Below are 18887 nucleotides of genomic sequence, written 5' to 3'. Positions count from 1 at the left end.
CGCAGGGATTACAAGCGTGTGCCACCACGCCTGGCCCATGAGCGGGATTTTAAAAATAATTGCTTCAAGATTTAATCTTCACTCTCAAGGCTCCACCTCCTAATATTAAGATTTCAACATATGAATTTTTGGGGAACACATTCAAAGCATAGCATCTGCCAACTTGCAAAATATTCTTCAGTATAGTTTTATTTTCCACTAACAATAATATGACAAGAGCCTGAATTCAAAGCATCTTCTCTGGCTTGACAAAGGAGCAGGTATTCCCATATTGACCATATTATTGTATTATTCAAGAACACTTTTTTTTTTGTGTGGTGCTGGAGATTGAACCCAGGGGCATTCTACCTTTGAGCTATACCCTTAGCCCCATTTTTTAATTCTTTATTTTGAAACAGAGTCTAACTAGGTTGCCGAGTGCCTCACTAAGCAGCAGAGGCTGGTCGCCAACCCAGATCCTCCTGTCTCAGCCTCAGGAGTACAGGGATTATAAGCGTGCACCATAACACCCGGCTTTCAAGAACACTTTTCAGTTGATTGAACTTAAGATCTTAGTGTTAGATCTGAGGATGTGAAAATCAAAAGACATGATCCAAGGTTCCTAGGAAACAGATATGCAAACAAACTTTTTTACTAATGGTACTAGGAATTCAACCCAAGGGCTTCTACCTCTGAGTTACACTCCCTCCCCCCGGCACCCCCAGCCCTATTTAATTTTTTTTTTACTTTATTTATTTTTTTTTTGTGGTACTGGGATTCCTGGAAGCCCTTCTACCTCTGGGCTACACTCCCAGACCTATTTTATATTTGGAAATAGGGTCTCTTAAGCCAGCACGGCTGGCTTCGAACCTGTGCGATCCTCCTGTCTCTTTACTTAAAAAACAAACAAAGAAACAAACACCCAAAAAAACTTGGCTAGCTGGGCTTGGTGGCGCACGTTTGTAATCCCAACATTCAGGAGGCTGAGAATGGAAGATAGTGGTCGGGACAGCTTCAGCTACTTAGTGAGGCCCTCCGCAACTCAGTGAGAACCTGTTTTAAAAAAAAAAAAGAATAAAAAATAGTGCTGGGGGTGTAGCTTGGAGACTGAATGCCCCTGGGTTTCATCCCCAGTCCCACAAAACAAAACAATAAAAACAAAACAAAACAAAAAGTTGGTACAAACCACATATGGTGGTGTATGCTTATAATCCCAGCATTTGGGAGGCTGAGACAAGAGGATGACAGTTTGAGGCCAGCCTCAGCTACTTAATGAGATCCTTTTCAACTCAGTGAGACCCTGTTTCAGAATAAAAAATAGGACTGAGGGTATAGCTTGGAGGCAGAATGCCCCTGGGATAAATCCCCAGTACCAAAAAAACAAAAAACAAAAACAAAAACAACCTTGGTACAGCCAGGCGTTGGTGGCACATATTTGTAGTCCCAGTACTTTGGAGGCTGAGACAGGAGAATTGCAGGTTCGCAGACAGCGTCAGCTACTTAGCGAGGCCTGCATTTTAGTGAGACCTTGTTTCAAAATAAAGAATAAAAAATAGGGCTGGGGGTGTAGCTTGGAGGCAAAATTCTCCTGGGTTCCATCCCCAGTACCGCCAAAGAAACAAAACAAAAAACAAACAAATAAAAAAACCAATTTGGTACTAGGGAGTGAACCCAGAGCATTCTATCTCCAAGCTACACCCTTATCCCTTTTTATTTTCACAAAGTTGCTGAGGCTAGGCTTAAATCTGCAACCCTTCTAGGCCAGCCACCGGGCCCTGCTACAAGGATCTGAATCATGTAGAGGCAACAGAAACAAAACAGGAAAGTAGAAAAAAAAAAAAAAATCCGGTTTTAGATTTTAGGTGGGTCAATTCTAAAATAATACGAAAACAGGCAAATTTTACAGACGGCAAAAGTATACACTCTTCTTATTTTGACAGTGTCAACCGTAATGCTAATTTTAATTTTAGAAAAACTGAAGAAGTGCAATTGAGTTTTATTGAATGGCATCTCCAAAATGATTCGTCCGCATTTACTCCTTAAGACACGGGAGTTTGGGGAGCCACGTTCAAGCTTTTCGAGGGTCACACAACTGGTGATACCAAGGGGAGGATCGGGATGCCGCAGTTCGCCAGCCTCCCGCAAGTGATAGGTTTCGGGCATCCTGCCCGTCCTTCCTCCCTAATTCTGGGAAAGATTCTAACGCCCTCGGAGCCGTCCCCCTGACGTCACGAGCGCATTCCGCTCGCTGGCCAATCAGGAGGCTGGGTTCCGGGGAAGCCCCGGGCGGCGGCGGCCAGGGCGCCTGCGCGAGCTCTCCGCGTGGCTATATAAACATGGCTGGCGGGGCTGCGCCGCCGGGTCGTGCGGCGCGCACGGAGGGGTCCTAGGGGCGCGGCGGGCCGGCCGTTTTTAAGTTTCTGGCGGGCGGCCGCCGCACGGAGTTAGGCTCGGGAGCGCGGCGGGGGCACTCCCGCCCCCCGAGCGCCGGGCGCCGGCTCCTCCGCGGCGGGACCGGGCTGAGGCGGGGCTGAGCGCGCACGTGTGAGCGCGCGGAGCGGCTGGTGCCCGGGAAGCGCCGGGGCGCAGGTGCCGCGCCGGCCGAGCGATGCTGTGCAGCCGGAGCTGCCCCGGAGTCGCCCGCCGCGCGCCCGACCCCGCCGCCGCGCCTCAGCTCCCGGATCGGCGGCGCCGCAGCTGCCGCTGATCCCCGCGGGATGCCCGCGGGCCTGTCGGAGCCGGCCGGCGCCGCTCCGCCCGCGGTCGGCAGCGCCTCGGCCGCCGCGGCCATGGCCCCCGCCGGCGCGCTGCCCGGCCGCCCCGAGAGCGCCCCGGGCGCCGCGTCCCAGCCTCCCGTCAGGGTCTGCGCGGAGCCCGCGGCGTCCCAGCCCCCGCGCAACCCTGTGGGGACCCTGGTGACCCAAGTGGCCCCTGTCGGCGCGCTCCCCAAACTTGGCGGCGGCCCCCAGCTGCCCGCTCCGCAGATAGTCGCCGTGAAAGCCCCCAGCACCGCGGCGATCCAGTTGCCGACTAATTTGCAGCTTCCTCCAGGTACGTGGATGCTCAACCCTCCTGCTTCGTCTCCGGGTCCAGCCTGCTGTTATACGGGAAACGTCGCAGCCTGACATTGCTCTTTCTTGACGGTAGCTCTAAAAAAAAAAAAAAAAAATTCGATCCAAGAGAGACTTTCATAATCTTGATTTTGCAGCGAGCACACGGCAAGCAGCCTATCGGCAGTGATTTGGCTTTACTCAATACAACTTCTTTACGTTGTTAAAGCATTTTGTATATAAGGAAGGCATTTTTTCACTTAACGTGACGGAGTTTAAGCTGGAGCCAAAGCATATTCAGGCGCTGGCACCTAGGTAGGGGAGATGAACAGGGGGCAGATAAAGTTAGTTTTCATGTGAAGAAAACTAAGTTTATGTCTCCCTACGGTTTAGGATGATGTAAAAAAAAAAGTGCCTTTTAAGTTCTTGTGTTAAGACCGAAAACGACTCAACTTTAAGCAAGCCAGAATAAGTTTACAGCTTTCTGGTACCAGAAACAAATGTTCCTTCCTGCACAGTCTTCAGATGTGGAGTGATTATTATAACTTTCAGTTAGAAGAATTCCTCTCGGAGAACAAGTGCCAGAGTTGACAAATAGATCAGAGCCATGGCATTTTTACATTTAAAGCTATGAGTGCTGCTGTGTGTGGTGGCGCAAACGTGTAATCCCATTACTGAGAGAGGAGGTGGGAGGTTTGAAAACAGCCTCAGCAATTCAACAAAACTTTCAGCAAGCTAGCAAGGCCTTGTTTCTAACCAAAAAAAAAAAAAGGCTTGGGCTGTACTCGGAGATAGGATGTCCTTGGGTTCAATTCCTGGTACCACCAAAAAAAAAAAAAAAAAAAAAAAAAGCGACGGAGTGCCCAGTTAGTGAGGTTTTGCCTGCTCTTTATCCTGGGGCTTATTACTCTGTTGGGCTGTAATTTTAGGTAGATTTAGATTGGACATTATTGTTTCAATTAAGAAAGAACAAAAGTTGATTGAACTTAAGATTTTAGTGTTAGAATCTGAGGATGTGGGAATCAAAAAACGTGATCCCAGGTTCCTAGAAAACAGGCATACAAATAACTTTTTTGTTTGTTTTTTGTTGATGGTACTGGGATTGAACCCAAAGGCCAAAGGCTTCTTCTTTTTTTTTTTTTTTTTTTTTTTGGTGGTGGTACTGGGGTTTCTGAAAGCCCTTCTACCTACACTCCCAGACCTATTTTTATATTTTTATTTGGAAACAGGGTTTCTTAAACCAGCGAGGCTGGCTTCGAACCTGCGTGATCCTCCTGTCCTTACCTCCCAAAGGCGGGGATTACAAGCGTGGGCCACCACGCCTGGCTGAATCCAAAGGCTTCTGAGTTACACCCCCCCCCCCCCCGCCATATTTTATTTGTGTGTGTGTGTGTGTGTGTGTGTGTGTGTGTGTGTGTGTGTTGTACTGAGGATGGAACCCAAGAGCATTCTACCTCCTAGTTACACCCTCAGCCCTATTTTTTTCTTCTTTATTTTGAAACAGGGTCTCACTGAGTTGCAAAAGGCCTAAGTAGCTGAGGCTGTCCTTGAACCTCTATCCTCCTGTCTCAGCCTCCCAAATGCTGAGATTACAGGCATGCGCTATCATGCCCGGCATATTATTTACTTACCCCCCCAAAAAAAAAATTGATACTAGTGATTGAATCCAGAGCATTCTATCTCTGAGCTACACCCCTATCCCTATCCCCATCCCCGCCAGCTGGAGATGGAACCCAGGGGCATTCTACCTCAGAGCTACACCTCCAACCCTATTTTTTATTCTTTATTTTGAAACAGGGTCTCACTGCTTTGCAAAGGGCCTCACTAAGTAGCTGAGGCTGTTCCCGAACCACAATCCTCCTGTCTCAGCCTCCCAAATGCTGGGATTACAAGCATGTGCCACCATGCCTGGCTCCCCTAGCTCTTTTTATTTTCACTAAATTGCTGAGACTGGACTTGGATCTGCAATCCTTCTGTTTTAGCCACCAGGCCTGAGCCGGGCTTACACAAAGATTTTGCTTTTTGAAACATGCTGAATGAAATTTGAATGTTATACTTTATATTTTTCCTTACCTTTAAGTCTCTTTGAATAATTTATTAATGAATTTTGCCGGCAACTAGAAAAACTCAGAACGAAGAGTACCTTTCATAATCTTGTTTTGGATGTAAAGAAATGGAAGCATTAATTCAGAAGTTTTCTTTGAATTGGGGGGTGGTGGCTGCATGTTTGTAATCCCAGTACTTGTGGGCTTGTAGGTTCCTGGCCAAACTCAGCTGCTTTACTCCCCAACCTAGTGAAACCCTGTTTCAAAATAAGGGATAAGGAAATAGGGCTGGGGTACAGAAGGTAGATTGCCCTTGGTTCAATCCCCAGTCACCCCCCCCACACACACACAAATAAAAAAGGTGGTTTTTTTTTTGGTATCTGTTAAAAGAACAAGGGCTTTTTTTTGTAGCTGATGCTATATTTGGTGAATATTATGGGCAGATTATGTTCTTCATATTTAATGAAATTGTGTTTCAGTTTTGTATGGTACACCAGGTACCTAGCTTGTTCAGGCTGTACAGCAGCAGATACATTATTTGCTAGTTCTGAATTGTTATCTTGGAAAGGGGATTGATTGTCCATGACTGTAATCTCAGTATTTGGGAGGCTGTGATAGTGGCTATGTCTGGTTCGTTTGAGGACAGCCTCAGTAACATAGTGAGACTCAGCAATCTAGTAAGACCCTGTTTCAAAGTAAAAAATAAAATGGGGCTGGAGGTATAGTTTGTACCTGGTTTCAGTTCCAAATAACACACACCATCTTGTATTTACTCTTATCAAGTAGTTATGAATGTGACTGAATGTTTGTTAAAATATAATTTTAACTTAAAACTTAAAATTTTAATTTGGTAAAATATAAATTCCACTCTAGTCTCTGAAGTTTGTTTAGAAACAAAGTGTTAAAAGCCAAGTGTGTGTATTTCCAGTATTTTGGGAGACTGAAACCGGAAGATTGCAGGATTAAGGCCAGCCTCAACAACTTGGTGAGACCCTCGGTGACAAAGCTAGACCCTGTTTCAAAATAAAAAACACATAGGGCTGGGATATAGCTTGGAAATAGAATTCCTCTGAGATCAATTTCCAATACCACAAAACAATAGAGTGTTGTGAGGAAATGAAAGGTTTTTGGTAATCTCTTCAATCTTCTTTGCACATAGGATATTAGGCTCAAGTGTGGTCCATTCTCTTTTTGCATTCTGTATGTCTTCTTCTACTTATTTGAGAGTGAAGAGGAAAGACTTGAGTACTTTTTTTGAGTGCTGGTGATTGAACCCAGAGGAATCTACCTGGGAGCTACTTCTCCCTTGCCACCCATCTCTTTATAGTTTTTATTTTGAGACTGGGTTTTGCTAAATTGCTGAGGCTGGTCTTGAACCTGTGATCTGATCCTCCAGTATGTCTCCCAAGTACTCCAATTACAAGCCTGCACCACCATGCCTAGGTTAGATGACTGAAGTCATAAACTGATAAACTCTGCATAACTACTCTATCTGTACAAAAGTTTGTACGAGTTACTTGTGAAGCAGTTCAGGTTCTGTCTTCCTCCTGAGGCGGTGCATAGAATTTGCATCTTCTTTCTCAAATTCCAGAACCAGTCCCTGGATAAGCTACTGGTTCCTTGTTTCCATTCTAGCTTCATCAGAGATGCAGCCCACTCCACCAGCAGCTGCACATCTGGCGTAATGTCACTGGGCTTGGTTGAAATCAAACTGTTAGTTTTCTAAAGGTTGTGAAGTCAGCTTATTTTTTCTTTTTTTTTGGTATGGGGGGTTGAACCTAGGGACATTTTACCACCAAGCTATAACCCCAGCACCCCCATCCCCTTTTATTTCCAATTAATCTGCTAAATTGCCAGGGCTGGCCTCCAATCTGTGATCCTCCTGTTTCAGCTTCCTCCCAAGTACAGGGATATAGTGTGCCATCACACCTGGCCGCAGTATTATTATTACTGTTATTTTTAGCAGTAGTCATCCCTCAGAAAGTGCTGGTGGTCCTTTAGGTTGTCCTAGTATGTGTTCTCATTCAAATACTGTGCATTCAAAATTATAATACTTTCACACTTTATTATTTTCCTTTTGGTTATAAGTCCCACAAAGGCAGGGACTCTGTCACTTTATTATTTCTAGGGCTTAGTTTGTTGTGTGGCACAGAGAAGGCACTTAAGTATGTGAATGCAGGCATATGTGGATTGAGTAAAGAGGCAATAAGGATACAGCTCCTCGGGGATTCTTAGGACCGTCACACATATGAGTATGTTGAGTTTAGATTTTTGTGCTTAATCTGTTTAGAAATAATATATGTTCATGTTGAAAAAGTTAGTGAATTAATACCCTTGTCATGTAATACCACACCTGTCTTGTTCTACTTTTTGCTATTATAAATGATGCTATGGGCCAGGTATGGTGATGCGTAATTGTAATCCCAGTATTTGGGAGGCTGAGACAGTAGGATGGCAGGTTTGCAGCCAGCCTCAGCAATTTACTGAGGCCATCTGTAACTTAGTGAGACCCTATTTGAAATTAAAGGAATAAAATAAGACTGGGAGTATAGCTTGGAGGGGGGAATGCCCTTGGGTTCCTTCCCCAGTACTGGAAAAAAAAATAGAGAGAGATGCTATAGTTAATATCTTTGTATGTATATTTTCCTGTTATTTTGTGTGTTTATTTTTAATAGGATAAAATGCTACAAGTAGAACTGTTTGTCCAAATGGTAATAATTCAACTGGTATTGTCAATTTTTCTCAATGTTATTTAAATCAGCATTGTTAATGATTAAATTACATATGAAATCTAGAAAGTCATTTTCAGACTCAATGGTAGGAGTAAATGAGCCTTATAATTGGGTGTGGAAACATAGATAGGCTTTGAATGTAGAGAAATGGGGGCTGGACGATAATACTGTTATATGGATTTGTTACTTACTGAATATGCCTAAGAGGGCTCTTGTTGACTTCAAATCAATCAGTTATATGTTTAGTAGCCTGGAAAATTCAGTCCAGGAGCACAGAATAAGGACTAGGAGGTGCCAGTCCACGTTTGTAGATAACTAGGAGGCTGGGGAGAGGGGGAGTAGCATACTGTGGATAGTAGTGAAGCATCAAGGACAGACATTGACCTTGGAGTGAACAGACCTGGGTTGGGATCATGGCTTCACTGCTTAATAACTTTGTGATCTTTGGCAAGTTTGTAGGATGGTCATTTATCATATCAGTGTGTCTCTAATATGTGGCTCACAACTACTTCCTAGAAGTACTGTAAGAATTAAATAAATACATGCAAAGCTTGCATGTCACAGAACTCTGGAGAACACCATGAAGTACATCAGGAATATTTTGAGTATCACAAGAACCTGTACAACATTAAGTCTGATTGCTATTTATCTGTTAGCACCCGTCAATTTCTCAACATTCTAAAAGAATGTATTTTTTTTTTCTTTGTGGGGTGATTGAGTACTGAATCAAGGGTTATTCTGCCTCTGAGCTACACCCCCAGCCCTTTTTCTTTAAAAAAAAAATTTTTTTTTTTTGGTGCTCTGGGTGGAACCTAGGGGCATTCTACCTCCACGCTACATTCCAGCCCTAATTTTTATTCTTTATTTTGAAACAAGGTCTCACTAAATTGCAGAAGGCCTCACGAAGTAGCTGACGCTGTCCTCAAACCATCCTCAAACCACGATCCTCCTGTCTCAGCCTCCCAAAATTGGGATTACAAGCGTGAGCCACCATGCCTGGCTTCTTTTTGTTTTTTAAATTTTAAAACAGGCCGGGCATGGTGGCACACGCTTGTAATCCCAGCATTTGGGAGGCTGAGACAGGAGGATCGTGGTTCGCTGACAGCCTCAGCTACTTAGTGAGGCCCTCTGCAACTCAGTGAAACCCTGTTTCAAAAAATAAAGAATAAAAAATAAGGCTGAGGGTGTAGTCTTGCTAAGTTTGCTCTCCAAGTTTCTGGGATTAGCTATAAACTTGCAATTCTACTGTCCCAGCTCCCCAAGTGGGATTATAGGTGTGAACCACCATGCCTGGCAAGAATGGATCTTTGAATGCAAGGGCATTCTACTTCCAAGCTACATTCTCATCTCTCTCTCTTTTTTTTTATTCTTTATTTTGAAACAGGGTCTCACTGAGTGCAAGGGGCCTCACTAAGTAGCTGGGGCTGTCTTCAAACTGCAGTCCTCCTGTCTTAGCCTCCCAAAGGCTGGGATTATAAGCATGCACCACTATGCCTGGCTACATTGAGAATATTTTAATCTCTCTTTTGTCTGTCTGTCTGTCTGTCTCTGGTGGTACTGAGGATGGAACCCAGGGACATTCTGTATCTGAGCTATACCCCATCTCTACTTTATTCTTTTATTTTGAAACATGCTCTCACTAAATTGTGGAGGGCCTCCCTAAATTGCTGAGGCTGGCCTTGAACTGTATTTTTCATCTTCCTGACTCAGCTTCCCGAGTACTGGGATTAAAAGCATATACCACAATGCCTAGTCCCAATCTCCTTTTTTCAAAACTGTCAGTTTCCAGCTGGGCATGGTGGTATACTTTTGTTGTTATCCCAATACTTGGAGGCTGAGACTGGAAGATCACAGATTTGCTGCCAGCCTCAGCTACTGAATGAGGCCCTCCACAATTTACTGAGATTCTGTTTCAAAATAAAGAATAAACAATAGAACTGGGGGAGGTAGCTCAGAGGTAGAATGCCCCTAGGTTTAGTCCTTAATACCAGAGGAAAAAATCTGTTTCAGTGAGATATAATTTTTGTTGTTTCTGTTGCTACCACCACCACCACCACTTCTTTTTCTTTTGGATATTGGGGATTCAACCCAGAGGCATTCTGCCTTCAAGCTACACCCCAGCCCAATTTTATTTCTTATTTGGAAATAGTACCTTACTAGGTTGCCGAGACTCTAAATTGCCTTCTTGTCTCAGCCTACTAAATACTGGGATTACAAGAGCATACCACCATGTCCAGCCCTATTTTATATTTTTTATTTTGAAATAGGGCTTCATTAAGTTCCTAGGGCCTAATTTGTTGAGGCTGGCTGAGAAGTTGAGATCCTTCTATCTTAGTCTCCCAAGTACTAAAATTACATGCCCACCATTGTTTTTGTTATTTTTGTGGCACTGGGGATTGAACCCAGGGGCTTTTTACCTCTGAGCTACATCCCAGCCCCATTTTATTTTGAAACCTGGTCTCACTAGATTGATGAGAATTTTGCTACTTGCTGAGGTTTTCCCAAACCTGTGATCCTGTTGTCTAAGCTTCTCAAGAACTGTGGTTTATTATATGGTTTGAAATCAGAAAATAAACATCTTCTAGGTTTGTTCTTCTTCGAGATTGTTTTGGGTATCTAGAGTCCATATTCCATATCAGGATAGATTTTTTCTGAAAAATAAATAAATAAATGTATGATAGTTTCACCTAAAAAAAAAAAAAGAAAGAAAAAAAATATTCTCTGGTAAGAAAGAAAGCAAAAAGAAATATTGAAATGTTATCTTTAAGTCATCAAAAGCTTGGTATCAGACAAATGAAACTGTTATGTGAGATTATCATCATTAATATTGGATAAATTGCTATAAAACTAGATGTCAACCACTAAGCCAAGCATGGGAAGGAGGGATGGGGAGGGAATGGGGTGGGGATCGGGTAGGGGCTAACTGGGCGATGTGTGCATGTATGTCTACAAAAGTATTTTCTTTATACCATTATGATGTATGAATACAGTGCACCAATAAAAAAATAAAAAAAAAAAGAACTGTGGTTTACAACAGGCACCCCAAGCCCGGTTTAGTTTTTTCATGTAACATCATATAGTGACAGTTTTCTGTTATAAACCTAAACTTTTAATGTTTTTATTTTTTGGAATTGGGAATTGAACTCTGGGCCATTTTACCTTGGAGCTACACTCCCCACCCTTTTTATTTTTGGTACTGAGGATTGAACTTCCAGTATTATATATCTGAGTGACACCCCCCAGCCCTTTTTACTTTTTGTTTTTGTTTTATTTAGCAACAGTGTGTTGCTAAGATGCGGAGGGTCTTGCTAAGTTACTACGGTTGATTTTGATCCTGCAATCCTTTTGTCAGCCTCCCAAGTACTGGAATTGTGGGCATGCACCATCCCACTGCCTGGATATACTTTTTTTTTGTAGAGCTGGGGATTGAACCCAAGGGTATTCCATCTCCAAGCTATATCCCAGCTCTATTTTTAATTTTATTTTTGGAGATAGAGTCTCACAGAATTGTTGAGGCTGGCATTGAGCCTGTGATCCTCCTGTCTCAGTTTCCCAAGTATTGGGATTACAGGTGTGTGCCACCATGCCTGGCTTTGAGTCTTCATTCATTCATTTATTTATATTTTGGCACTGGGATTTGAACCGTGGCCCCATTTCATTATGTGCCCATCTGAGTCTATTTTCATTTTTTATTTATTTTTGCTGTACTAGAGATTGAACTCGGGGCGTTCTACCACTAACCTACACCCCCAGTCCTATTTTTTATTCTTTATTTTGAGATGGGGCTTCACTAAGTAGCTGAGACTGGCTATGAACCTGTGATCCTCCTGCCTCAGCCTCCCAAGCACTGGGATTACAAGTGTACACCACCACCACAATTGGCTCCTGAGATTACTTTTAAAAGATGAAATTTGCCAGGTGTGTTGGTATGTGTCTATGATCCCAGTACTGGGGAGGCTGAGACAGGAGACTCGCAGGTTGGAGGATGGCCTCAGCAGATAGCAGAACTCTCATCAACCAAGTAAGACCCTTTTCCCAAATAAAACTAAAATAGAGCTGGGGTGTAGCTTGGAGGTAGGATGTCCCTGGGTTCAGTCCCCCAGTAACTAACACACACACACACACACACACACACACACACACACACACACACACACGAAATTTAGTAGATATAATAACGATATCTATTTTGGCAAATCCGCAGCGTAAATGAAGGTTGTGATAGATGTACTAAAGCTAATAGCAACCTGAGATAACAAACGTACTTGATTTAATTTTCTTTTTCTTTTATTCAATTCAGAAAATGAAGGAAAAAGGAAAATTTGAGTGGATTTAAGCTGAGTAGGGGAACTACAACTTGTAAAAATTAAAGGAACTGGGCCCATGGTCTCTGAAGAAGAAAACAGCTTATAATATGTTAGGAACAGCCAAGTGTTTGTAGAAATGAACGAAGACTACTTTTTATGGTTTCAGCAGTAGGACTCTCACATCTAAAGATATCAAAGGCCGGGTGCACTCTTGTAATCCCCGCGCTTGGGAGGCGGAGAGAGGAGGATCGTGCAGCCGCGCTGGCTTAGAGACCCTGTTTCCAAATAAAATATAAATAGGTCTGGGAGTGGTTCCATCCCCAGTAAACCCCCTCCCCCCCAAAAAAAAAAAGATATCAAAGAACTGCATTTTGTTTTCATATTAAGAAAGGGCTTTGTGTTCCTGGCCTGTTTGCAAAGAATGACATATAGACCTCCATCTTTATAACCCTGGACTTATTTCAGGAATTTTGTATTGGTATCAAATTGTAGTAGATGAATCATAGGGTTTTTTGGACCTTAAATTTGTATGGATCTTCTATCTTTTTGACAATATTTACAAATGCTGGTAATACGGAGAATCCAGAGATCAGCTTGCCTAGATATTGGCAATTGGGGACATAGTTCACAGTGCTGAATAGTAGCGAATGTTAAATTATGTACCAGGTAGAGAGTGGGCACTAGATTACCACTAGACCACGTTATACTTCAATATTACAGTATTTATAGAGGAAAGGTGCTGTTACCTAACATAGGATCTTTTTTTTTTTTTTCCAACATGTCTGTTAAGTAAATAGGCAGAGCTAGCCATCCTTTCCTGATTGGTCAAAGTGAATCTCAGATATTTGTCAGGGTTTTTTTTTTTTTTTTTTTTTTTCTTTTTTTTCTGGTACCAAGGATTGAATCCAGGGACATACTACCTCTGAGCTACACCCCCGGCCCTATTTTTTATTCTTTATTTTGCAACAGGATCTCACTAAGTTAAGGAGGGCCTTACTAAGCAGCTGAGGCTGGCTGTGAACCTGTGATCTTCTTGTCTCAGCCTCCCAAGTACTGGCTAAGATTGGATTGAAAGAGACTTGATCACTAGTCTTTGATAAATGTGTGTGTGCATTTTTTTTTTTTTTTTTTTTTTTGTGGTACTGGAGATCGAATCCAGGGATCCAGGGACTTTCTACCTCTGAGCTGCACTTGCATCCCCATTTTTTAATTTTATTTTGATATTAATAGAATCTCACTAGGTTGAGAGTCTCACTATTTGCTAAGGCTGTCCTCGAACCTACAATCCTCTTATTTCAGCCCCTCAAGTACTAGGATTAAAAGTGTGCACCACCACACTTGGCCCTGTTTTATTTTTAATTTTGCAACAGTTGTGGAGAGCCTCACTAAGTTGCTGAGGCTGTCTTTGAATCTTCAATCCTCCTGCCTCAGCCTCCCAAGTACTGGGATTACAAGGCTGCACTATCATGCCCAGCTCCTTTATATGTTTTTTGTGCTTTTTGTTAAATTGGGTCTTTGCCATAGATAAAACAGAAGAGGATTCAAAGTTCAGACGAACTAGTTTTCTTTTCGTGCGCGCACTCTCTCTCTCTCTCTCTCCCTCTCCCTCTCCCTCTCCCCTCCCTTTCCCTCTCCCCTCCCCCTCCCCCCCTCTTTTGGTACCTCCAAACTATAACTCCAGCTCCCAACTCTTTTTTATTTTGTTTTGAAACAGGAGTTTGCTAGGTTACTGAAATTCTCACTAAGTTGCTGAGGCTGTCCTCAAACCTGCAATCCTTCTTTCTTAGTCTCCCAAGTAATAGGAGTATAGTCCTGCACTGTGATGCCCGGCCAGTTTTTAAATTTTCATTGTCTATTTACAACTATTTTCATATTTTAAAAATGTTTTGAGTAGTTATTTGAAGAAAAATTTGAATTGTGGACCTTTGGCATCAATAACTAATACAAATAGCTTCAACATTCAACTAACTTAATGGATTTGGATTTTAAGGAATAAGATGTTCAACCAGTTAAGTCAGTAGAATATATTCTGACAGGCGTGGTGGTGCACACTTGTAATCCCAGCACTTGGAAGGCTGAGACAGGAGGATTGGAGGTTCCTGGACAGCCTTAACAACCCAGTGAGACCCTGTTATTAAAAACAAACAAATGGGGCTGGGAGTGTAGTTCAGAGATAGAATGCCTCTAGGCTCAACCCCCAGTAACACCATTGAAAAGATAAAATACAAAATCTGAAACATTTCTAATCCTGATCATTTTGGATAAAGCATATTCTTTGTGTATGACATACCTGCATGAATCTTTATTCTCTATTTTGTTCCCCATGTCAGCTTGTGTAGTCACCATATTATAAAGGGAATTACAGAGAAAAAATATCATAAAGGAAAAACCTTTTGCCCTTAGAAGTATTTTGCCATATACTTAGATTTTTATTTTAATTAATTGATTATTTTTGTGATACTGGGGGTTGAACCCAGAGCTATTCTACCTCTGAGCTATACCCCCAGCCCTATTTTATTTATATTTTGAAACAGGACCTTGCTAGGTTGCTGAGAGCCTCACTACTTGCTGAAATTGTCCTTGGACCTGTGATCCTCCTGTTTTAGCCTCCCAAGTACTGAGATTATAGACATGCACCACCAGACCCGGCTTTGGATTTTTATTATTAAATAGCTTTGAAGCTGGACGTGGTGGTGCATGATTGTAATCCCAGCATTTGAGAGGCTGAGACAGGAGGATTGTGGTTCGTTGACAGCCTCAGCTACAAAAAAAAAAAAAAAAAAAAGAAAGAAAGAAAGAAAGAAAGAAAGAACAAAAGAAACAAAGAAAGAAGAATAAGAAATAGGGCTGGGGGTGTAGCTTGGAGGTAGAATGCCCCTGGGTTCCAACCCCAGAATCACAAAACAAAGAAAGCTTTGAATGAAAATATTTTACCACATTATTGCAATTAGTGGACATGGAATTCTTTATGTACTAAACATTTATTCAGAGCATTTTACATCTTTGAAATAAAAGGAAATATGTCATTGTTATGTTTTATTTATTCATAAGTCACATTTTTTTCTTTTCACTATAGGAACAGTTTTGATCAAAAGTAACAGTGGGCAGTTGATGTTGGTATCTCCTCAGCAAGCGGTAGCAAGAGCCGAGACCACCAGTAATAGAACTACGAGGCCAGCAGCACCCACGACTGCTCAGACACTCAGAATCTGCACGATGCCGGTAACCTGCCTTCATTTTCCTTTTTCTTCTTGTTAACCTCATATAAATGCATATGTGTTTGCCAGTAAAAATAATTTGAGATGATTCTACTCTTCAGCTTTTTAAATTAAGTGCCTTTCTTTGAATATGCTAATTTAATAAGAAATGTTTGGTTTTTTCTTTTACTAATTGCTAAGATAATGAATAGTCTTTTATAAAACTCAAAGATTTTATAGTCCTCAAAGGAAATGTTCAAAGGGCAATTTGCATCATGAAGGAAAATAACCATTCTGCCTCAATTTTAATTTGTGATAACACTACGTAGTAAGACTCCTATTTATAGTATTCATTTTTATCCAAACCTTATAGAAATTATCTTTAAGGACTACACAGATCTGTAATATTTCATTAGTTTTACATCGTTAGGAATTTTTTTGTGTGTGTGGTACTGGGGATGAAAGCCAGGGGCCTTCTACCTCTGGACTACACTCCCAGACCTATTTTTTATATTTTATTTGGAAACAGGGTCTCACTAAGTTGCTGAGAGCCTCACTAAGTAGCTGAGGCTGGCTTGAAACCTGTGCGATCCTCCTGTCTCAGCCTCCCAAGCGCGCGGATTACAAGCGTGCGCCACCACGCCCGGCCGAAATTACTGATTTTAAATGCATCATGATCTTTCTAGATAAAGAACTCTTCTGGTATGACCGAATTTTAAAAATGTTTTCTATGAGCATCTTTCTTCAATTAAACAGAAAATGTAAATGTAGTTTAGCATTTTCTTGTTGACTCGGGCTCCTCCACATTAGAGATTGCAGTTTTTTGTGGTAACATAATTCTCTTCCAGCCCTTTTGCTTTTGTGCTCTCCTAATTTGATTGTAAGTGCTCAACAGTTACTTTCATCTATCAGTAATAGTTGTTCCTTTCCTTTCTAGTTTGGTTTATCTACTGAGTTAGGAATATAGGTTGGCAGCTTTTGTTCCTATTTAAATATTAAATAAGATTATAGAGCTGGGAATGGTGGGCCACACCTGTAATTCCAGTACTTGGGAGGCTGAGACAGGATCACAAGTTCGAGGATAGCCTTAGGAAGTAGTGAGACGCGAATCAACTTAGGAAGACCCTGTTTCCAAGTAAAAAATAAAAATTGGGCTGGGGGTATAGCTCCAAGGTAGAACGCCTCTGGGTTTAATCCCCAGTACCGCACACATGAATTTATATTGTTTCTCTCTGAAACTAATACTTTGAGAATTCAGGTAGAAAGGGTATGATCAGTTTCTCCTTAGAAATATGAAATGATTATCTGGTCTTGGTGGCACATGCTTGTAATCCCAGCATTTGGGAGGCTGAGACCGGAGGATCGCGGTTCGCAGACAGCCTCAGCTACTTAGTGAAGCCCTCTGCAACTCAGTGAGACCCAGTTTCAAAATAAAGAGTAAAAATAGGGCAGGGGATGTAGTTTGAAGGTCGAATGCCCTTCGGTTCCATCCCTAGACCCACAAAAAAAAAAGGAAATAGGAGTATCAACTGGCCAATTGACCAGTTAGGTTAATAGTATAGAATGTGCACAAAACCCATAAGGTTATAAAGCCAGTTACAAATTTGCTATGGTAAAGTATTCTGATGTTTTTCATAGCACTGAATAACGAATACTGATGGTGTTGTGTTATCTTGTCCTTTACTTCCAAGAATCCTAGCTCACAATTAGTTAAGAAAGTGGCAGTGGCACCTGTTATGAAATTGGCACAAATAGGAAATACTGTGGCAACCACTGCTCCAAGCCCCTCCTCAGTACAAGTAAGTTGTAACTTATGTGTAACCGTGAGCACTCATTTTTCTTATTTAGTTATTTTCTGGTAGATGTACAGGTTACTGACTTTGTCATTGGGAAGAGATTCAGCTGTATTGATGATATGATACCTATCTGGGAACTGTTGGAAGTATGAAATGAGAAAATGTGGCATATGTTAGATGCCTTTTACTTAAAGGTATTAAGTTAATACAGATTCATCTACTAGCCCTGTGCCTCAGTCTCTATAAGCAGGTTTTTAGACAGTTTGGTGTGTGAGATATTTATTAGGGGGTTGATACTTGTGGAGGGGAACCTCATAGAAACCTTTGGACTTGTTGGCCCTGTCCCACTGTGGGCCAGCATGGTCGGTGGGCCTACGTCCTACTCTGGGATCAGTCCTCGGATGTGGACGCTCCTGGGAAAGCTATACTTTGGGTCAAGGTGGTTCACCCAGGAAAACCTCATAGACCTGACACAGTGGAAGCTATTTAGTAGCATTATCAGCATCTAGGAGGACACCACCCTCTCCTTGTGATGGTGGGTCATAGTCTACTTATATCACTTGGCTTCTTCCTCATTCATTCTCCAGACCAGGCGTTCTGGAATTCTAATGGGGTTCTTTCTTGGAAAAACGAAGAAGAGAGGTTAATAGGATGGACTGTGTTGGGCTATAGCTGATACTAATCATCTCCTTCCTTTATCCATTTTCATCACTTGGCATCATAGTCAGGCTCTCATTCTTAAGGGTTCAGTGTGGATTTACCACATGTATTTGTTCTGTCTCTGAGTTTTTTTCCTGCTGCTATAACAATACCATACACTGAATAATTTAAAATAAGTAACTGTATGGCTTGTAGTCTGGAGACTGGGAAGTCCAAGCATGGCATTAGCACCTTGGGAGTCCCTTATCCAAAGGCAGAGGTAGCACACGGCTGGGGAGGGAAGATGGGAGAAGGGAGAGGGCGAGGCCAAGCTCACCCTCTAACCAGAAGCTCACTCCCTAGAGAGCCTGGATAATAGCATTAATTCAGTCACAGTTTCTTTTTGTTTTTTGATGTTACTTGGGATTGATCCTAGGGCCATTCTCCCTCCCAGCCACACATCCAGCCCTATTTAACTTTATATTTATTTATTTTTTCTGTGGTATTGGGATTAAACCCAGGAGCATTCTATCTCTGAGCTATGTCCCCATTCCTATCTTATTTTTTTCTGTTTTTCTTTCTTTCTTTTTTTCTTTTTTTCTTTTCTTTTTTTTTTTTTTTTTTGGTGGTACTGGGGTTCCTGGAAACCCTTCTACCTCTGGGCTACACTCTCAAACCTATTTTTATACTTTTTTATTTGGAAACAAGGTCTCTTAAACCAGCACAGCTGGCTCCAAACCTGTGTGATCCTCCTGTCTTCTCCTCCTAAGCGCGGGGATTACAAGCGTGTGCCACCATGCCCGGCTTTCTGTTTATTTTTCTGTGATACTGGGGATTGAACCTAGGGGCATTCTATCCCCGAGCTGCATTCCTGGCCTATTTTATTCTTTATTTTAAAACAGGGTCTCACAAAGATGCAGAAGGCTTCATAAGTTGCTGAGCTTGGCTTTGAACCTGTGATCCTCCTGTCTCAGCCTCCCAAGTACTGGGATTACAGGTGTGCACCATGCCCGTTTTTGTTGTTGTTGTTTTGTTTTTGTTTTTGTTTTTGTTTTTTGGTAGCATGGGGGATTGAACCCCCAGAGGCATTCTACCTCCGAGTTATACCCTCAGCCCTATTTTTTTATTCTTTATTTTGAAAC

General features: G+C 42.2%; 1 protein-coding gene across 4 annotated transcripts in view; it reads left to right on the top strand.

The window, feature by feature from the left end:
* Positions 1-2696: 2696 nt before the first annotated feature.
* TAF4B (TATA-box binding protein associated factor 4b) overlaps positions 2697-18887 on the top strand; it is a gene marked incomplete at both ends in the record, with an annotated part of 134242 nt that continues 118051 nt past the window's right edge. For 3 of the 4 annotated variants that reach the window (XM_080714457.1, XM_080714455.1, XM_080714454.1), the window contains 3 exons: positions 2697-3030; positions 15190-15335; positions 17002-17109. In XM_080714457.1, coding sequence (XP_080570583.1) covers positions 2697-3030; positions 15190-15335; positions 17002-17109 — 588 coding nt within the window. The remainder of the gene's footprint in view (positions 3031-15189; positions 15336-17001; positions 17110-18887) is intronic. The other variant, XM_080714456.1, reaches the window with a different exon arrangement.

This window comes from Muscardinus avellanarius (genome assembly GCF_963383645.1).
Source record: "Muscardinus avellanarius genome assembly, chromosome: 17".
NCBI lineage: Eukaryota > Metazoa > Chordata > Mammalia > Rodentia > Gliridae > Muscardinus > Muscardinus avellanarius.
The sequence above is the reverse complement of the archived record's forward strand: the minus strand, read 5'-3'. Positions and strand labels throughout refer to the sequence as shown.